Source organism: Colobus angolensis, unplaced genomic scaffold, assembly GCF_000951035.1.
Source record: "Colobus angolensis palliatus isolate OR3802 unplaced genomic scaffold, Cang.pa_1.0 Scaffold13, whole genome shotgun sequence".
Classification (NCBI taxonomy): domain Eukaryota; kingdom Metazoa; phylum Chordata; class Mammalia; order Primates; family Cercopithecidae; genus Colobus; species Colobus angolensis.
The window spans coordinates 23980089-23985280 of NW_012114252.1; the positions used below are offsets into that span (position 1 = coordinate 23980089).

General features: G+C 61.1%; 1 protein-coding gene across 1 annotated transcript in view; it reads left to right on the forward strand.

Moving 5' to 3' along the window:
• Window positions 1–4952, forward strand: part of GRK1 (G protein-coupled receptor kinase 1) — a 15498-nt gene extending 10546 nt beyond the window's left edge. The window contains exons 5-7 of the mRNA XM_011933929.1: window positions 1461–1585; window positions 3007–3208; window positions 4359–4952. Of these exons, the coding sequence (XP_011789319.1) occupies window positions 1461–1585; window positions 3007–3208; window positions 4359–4654 (623 nt within the window). The 3' untranslated portion in view covers window positions 4655–4952. The remainder of the gene's footprint in view (window positions 1–1460; window positions 1586–3006; window positions 3209–4358) is intronic.
• The last annotated feature ends 240 nt before the right edge of the window (window positions 4953–5192 follow it).

Here is a 5192-nt window from a genome sequence, read left to right on the forward strand (position 1 = left end):
GAGGTGGGGAGGAGAGGAGAGGACCCTGTGCCAGCCTCAGCCGGAGGTGGGGAGGAGAGGAGAGGACCCTGTGCCAGCCTCAGCCGGAGGTGGGGGTGCCTGGAGGCCACAATCCACACTGGATTCCGTCTTCTCTGTGAGGAGGAGCTGGGAAGGGCTTGAGAGGTGCTTGGCTGCCTCAGAGTCAGGCCACGGTGAGGGGAGGCGCCTTTTAGGGTGCAGAAGACTCGAGCTGAGACTGTGGGACCAGGCAGAGAACTCGGCTTCAGCAAACGAGACATACGTGAGCCTGGCGTGGCTTCCAGGCACGAACCTAGAGCAGGCGTGTTTGTGAGTGTGGAAGTGCTGAGCCTAGAGATCTGCCTCGACGTTAACAAGACACCAACAGACGAGCGAGCAAGGCTGCCGGCTCCATTGCTCCCTGATCCACTGGCAGAGCCAGAGCACAGAGTAAGGAGTGGAAAGTGTGTTTGGAATTTAGTGAAGTGTCGGGAAGCGGACACTCAGATATTCTCGTGGGCAAAGTCGATGGCTGGACACACATGTGATGTGCTTTCCCTCCTGAAGTCCCGGGACGGGGGCAGTGAAGGAATCTCGCTAAAAGCACAAACCCACGTGCTCAAAGGAGGGTGTGAGCGGCAGCGTCATGGCAGCTGAAAGACTGACGATGGGTGAGGGGAGCCGGCAGCTGACACGAGGAAGCAGAATGCTAAGCTGCTGCCAGAGCCCCCGAAACAGCACGGAACAGTCAGTGCCCAGTGCCTGGTGTCTGTGCAAAGGTGGCTTTGGCGGATGAATGACTGCGTGAGAGCAGCTGTACCCAGAGCCGTCCCTCCATCCCGAGACAGCCCCGTGGCTGTGCCCAGACCCGTCCTCCCATCCCGAGACAGTCCCTGCAGCTAAGGGCCTTCTTGGCAGACAACTGGGGCTGCCTCTCTGGAGAGGACACACCCATAGCACTCCTGGGACACTGGACAACTGGAGAACAGGCCGACAGCTGAGGAAGAGGAGAGTGACCGATGGCTGGGGCTCCGCAGGCCTCCTCTGAACTTGGTTCCCAGAATGTGGTGGACCCACCTCAGCGTGATCTGACCAGCTCAAGAGGAAAATTCAAAAGATATTGATGTTGGATTCTCCCCAGTAAGAGTCCAGGAAGGCTGCCTCAGTGCAGCTACAGTCAACAAGTCCTGCCCTGTGCCCAGCACTGGAGCGGGCATGGGACATTTTTGGTTGTCACAGCCTGGGGGTGCTGCTGTTACCCCGTGGGCAGAGTCTGGGGTGCTGCTCGGCACCCGGTAATGCGCAGGGCAGCCCTTCCACAAAGGATATTCTGGTCCCAAATGTGGAGAGTGCTGAGGTCCCGGGGGATGCATCCTCAGAGCATCAGTCTTGCGATTGCCGCAGTGCCTGCCCGCCATGGAGGTAACCGCCTCTGAACCCGTAATGTCCCTTGCTGGCAGGTTTCATGGCCCCCGAGCTCCTGCAGGGCGAGGAGTATGGCTTCTCTGTGGACTACTTTGCCCTGGGGGTCACCCTGTATGAGATGATTGCGGCCAGAGGACCCTTCCGAGCCCGTGGAGAGAAGGTAGGAGGCGGCCGGCAGATGTCCCTGCAGCCACCCTGGTGCCCTGGCTCTCACTGGCGAGGGGCAGCGATGGGGTCTGTTACTGGGGCAGACCTGGGAGTTGTTCCGCGGGCCCTGTGGGGTGGGGAGGTCACAGATTCACGTCCTGGGGTCTCGCTCCTGGGCCATGCTGTTCTGTCTCGATGAGTGACCCTCCCACCGGAGAGCACGCCACCACTCAGCCTCTGAGGGCCCTGCTGGGTGGGTCCCGCTGGGGCAGGCAGGAGAAGGGAGGGTGACTTTTCACTGTGGCGCCAGACCCTGGGCAGCAGGACAAGCCACCTTCATGGGGTGCAGCTTCATCCCCTGGGGACTGGCGAGGCCGGGGCTCCTGGGACATTGGAGTGGGCTCCCCCTCCCTGGACGGTCTTATCTCTTGCTGTTGTGGCACAAGCTCCCCTTCTCCCCAGGTGCCAAGAACCCCACAGCCCACGGTGGGCCCAGCACTGCTCTGGGCTGCTGGGTCTCCTCTGAGCACCCCCTGGGCTGTCTGGGCTCCTAGGTCACCAGAACTGCAAATAGAGATAACATTGGGAGGTGCCAGTCCCTTATTCGAGACACGTGGAGCAAAGCTGGCTTTTCCCCAGTGAAGCTGACTCAGAGCTCAGGGCTGGGGCTGCCTCTTGTTGGACCGAGGGAGGACCCGCACAGAGCCAGAAGGCCTCAGAGTCCCATTGGGCTGGAGGGGTGTGGCTCTTCCCTGGTCACCCATCGCCCCCTCGATGCCACCTGGGCCATGCCCACCCCCTCCCTCCTGACTTCCCTGGACGTGTGACCCATCCCGCCAAGACAGGTTTTGCAGCAGAGTCGTCCCGGGACTCTCACACGCCCGTGGCCGCTCTGCATCTGTGGGATGTGGCGCAGGCGTGGGCTGCCAGGGCAAGGGGATGTCTATGGGAGGGGCATCGATGGCCTGATCCAGGGGCCTTGGGGGCTGAGCAGCACCCTTCACACTGTGCCCACCAGTGGGGCCTCTGGTGGGGAAGTGAGACCTTGGCACAGCTCCTGAAGACCACAGAGCCACCGAGGCTTCTGTCCGCCATGGCAGAGTGAAAACAGAGGCTGCTCCCGAGCTGGGCCCGTGCTGGCCTTCAGCTTCCTGTCTCTCCTCCTTCCTCGGTGGGTGCGGCTGTGCTGGGGGTGGGTCAGACAGAGTCCCTAAAATGCACAGCACCCACCTGTGGCTCCTGGGAGCCTCGCCTTTAGGATTCCATTCCTGAGACTGGAGCCTCAAATGCTGCTGTGCTGGGGAGGGGCACAAGGCCTCGCGGGTCCTCCACCCACGTGGGTGAGCAGTGGCTCTCCTGGGAGGAGCTGTGGTCTGGTCTGACTGCCCAAGAGAGGCAGGTGCGGCAGGGCTAAGGTGATGCATATCTCTGCAGGTGGAAAACAAGGAACTGAAGCAGCGGATCATCTCGGAGCCCGTGAAGTACCCTGACAAGTTCAGCCAGGCCAGCAAGGACTTCTGCGAGGCGCTGCTGGAGAAGGACCCGGAGAAGCGCCTGGGGTTCAGAGACGAGACCTGCGACAAGCTCCGCACCCACTTCCTCTTCAAGGACCTTAACTGGAGGCAGCTGGAGGCCGGTACTGTTGGACGCCTCAGTCCCGGGGAGAGAGGGGGTCTGTGCTGGGTGACCACCCGGTCCAGCCTGTGAGAGTCAGCAGGGAGGTGTGCCTGAGACCCCCTAGGCTCTCCGTCTGCCCCCAGCAAGGCCCCCAGTCCTCCACTCATTCTCCCAGCCCCAGGACAAGCCGATGGAGCTGGCATCAGGCCAGAGGGCTCTGGGTGCGCTAGAGGCAGGAAACATGCCGGCTGCACTGGGACCTCGAGACCCAAACCTTCTACCACGTCCCCGGGTGCTGGAGGGAGCCCGTGATCAAACAGAGGCCGGCAGCTCAGGCTGTCTGCCCGGGAGAAAGTCATCCACCCACCAGCACTTGCTTGTCAAGTGGATGTGGAAGATACGATGTGTGCACATGTGTGCGTGCATATATGTGAGTGTGCATATGTGTACGTGCATGTGTGTGCATGTCCATGTGTGCATGTGTGTGCGTGTGTACATGTGTGTGCGTGTGTGCATGTGTGCATTGTGCACGTGTGTGCATGTATGTCCATGTGTGCACGTGTGTGCATGTATGTCCATGTGTGCATGTGTGTGCATGTGTGCACATGAGTGTATGTGCATGTGTATGCATGTGCGTGTGTGTGCGTGTGTTCGTGCACTTGTGTGTCTGAGACACAGCCATGCTCTCTAGAACGCTGTGGTCAGGTGGAAGGGTCAGGCCACGTGCAGTGTGACTAACTTAGGACAGGGCCACGGGTGACCAGAGAGCAGGAGATCCCCCAAATGAGGAGTCATTTTCGTATATTGGCGTCACAGCAGTGACTGCCAGGCAGGTGCCCTGGGCAGGCCCAGCAAGGCAAGGATGGCTGAGGTCAGGGAGCCCAAGGGGGCTCCAAGGGGTCACAGGACGAGGAGGGGACCCTTGAGAGGAGGGTCCACCCACCCACTGGGGATGTTGATGTCTGTGACTGGCTGTGCCTGGCCATCGGGGTCGTGGTGCGTCAGGGAGGGACGCTGGTTTGGGAGGAAGCTGCCAAGTTCACTGGAGCAAGCGCTGAAACTCCTGGGGTCTGCGGTCTGCAGAGTGTGCAGGGGAAGCCCCAGTGGGGACGGGGCCCCAGGGGAAGGGGTATTTGGGAGAGACAGCTTGTGTTTTCTGTCTCCCACAGGGATGCTGATACCCCCTTTCATCCCAGACCCCAAAACTGTCTACGCGAAGGATATTCAGGACGTGGGTGCCTTTTCCACCGTCAAAGGTGTGGTCTTTGACAAAACAGACACAGAATTCTTTCAGGAATTCGCCACTGGCAACTGCCCTATCCCCTGGCAGGAGGAGATGATCGAGACGGGCATCTTCGGCGAGCTGAATGTGTGGCGCTCGGACGGTCAGATGCCAGATGACATGAAGGGCATCTCCGGGGGCTCTGGCTCCTCGTCCAAGTCAGGAATGTGTCTGGTTTCCTAGGTGACGCCCCAGAGTCCACGTGGAGGAAAAGGACCCACAGGGCTCAGTGGGGGCCGCCTGCCTCCGTGGTGCCAGCCTGGGGTCCGCCAGCAAGGGGACACACGGTTCCCTCCACCCAGGTCCCCATCACGCCGTCTCCTTGCGGCCCAAGGAGGAGAAAGCCTGTGTCGACCTGAGCCGCCAGACGCACACCCTGGTGCCGTGAGCCCCCGAACGCATAGTTCAGTCCTTTCGCTCCATTTCACTGAGAGGACGTAAGACACTCTCCAGAGGGAGTAAGCCAAAAACTACAGACTCTCAGGGAGCCTCCGGCACTGGTGAGTGACCAACTGTGCGGTCAGGGGCAGAGACTCGGCTTGGGCCTCCCAAGACCTTATCCATCGGCTTCCCAGAGCCACGTTCCTCAGTGGGAGTGCACTGTGGCCAGGTCAGGGGTTGGTGAACCCTGGCCACAACCCCAGGCCCCACTGGGGAGGGCCGGGCATCGGCCCCCGCAGGTCCCTCTGTGCAGGCTCCTGCCTCCCAGGGTGCCCGGGCC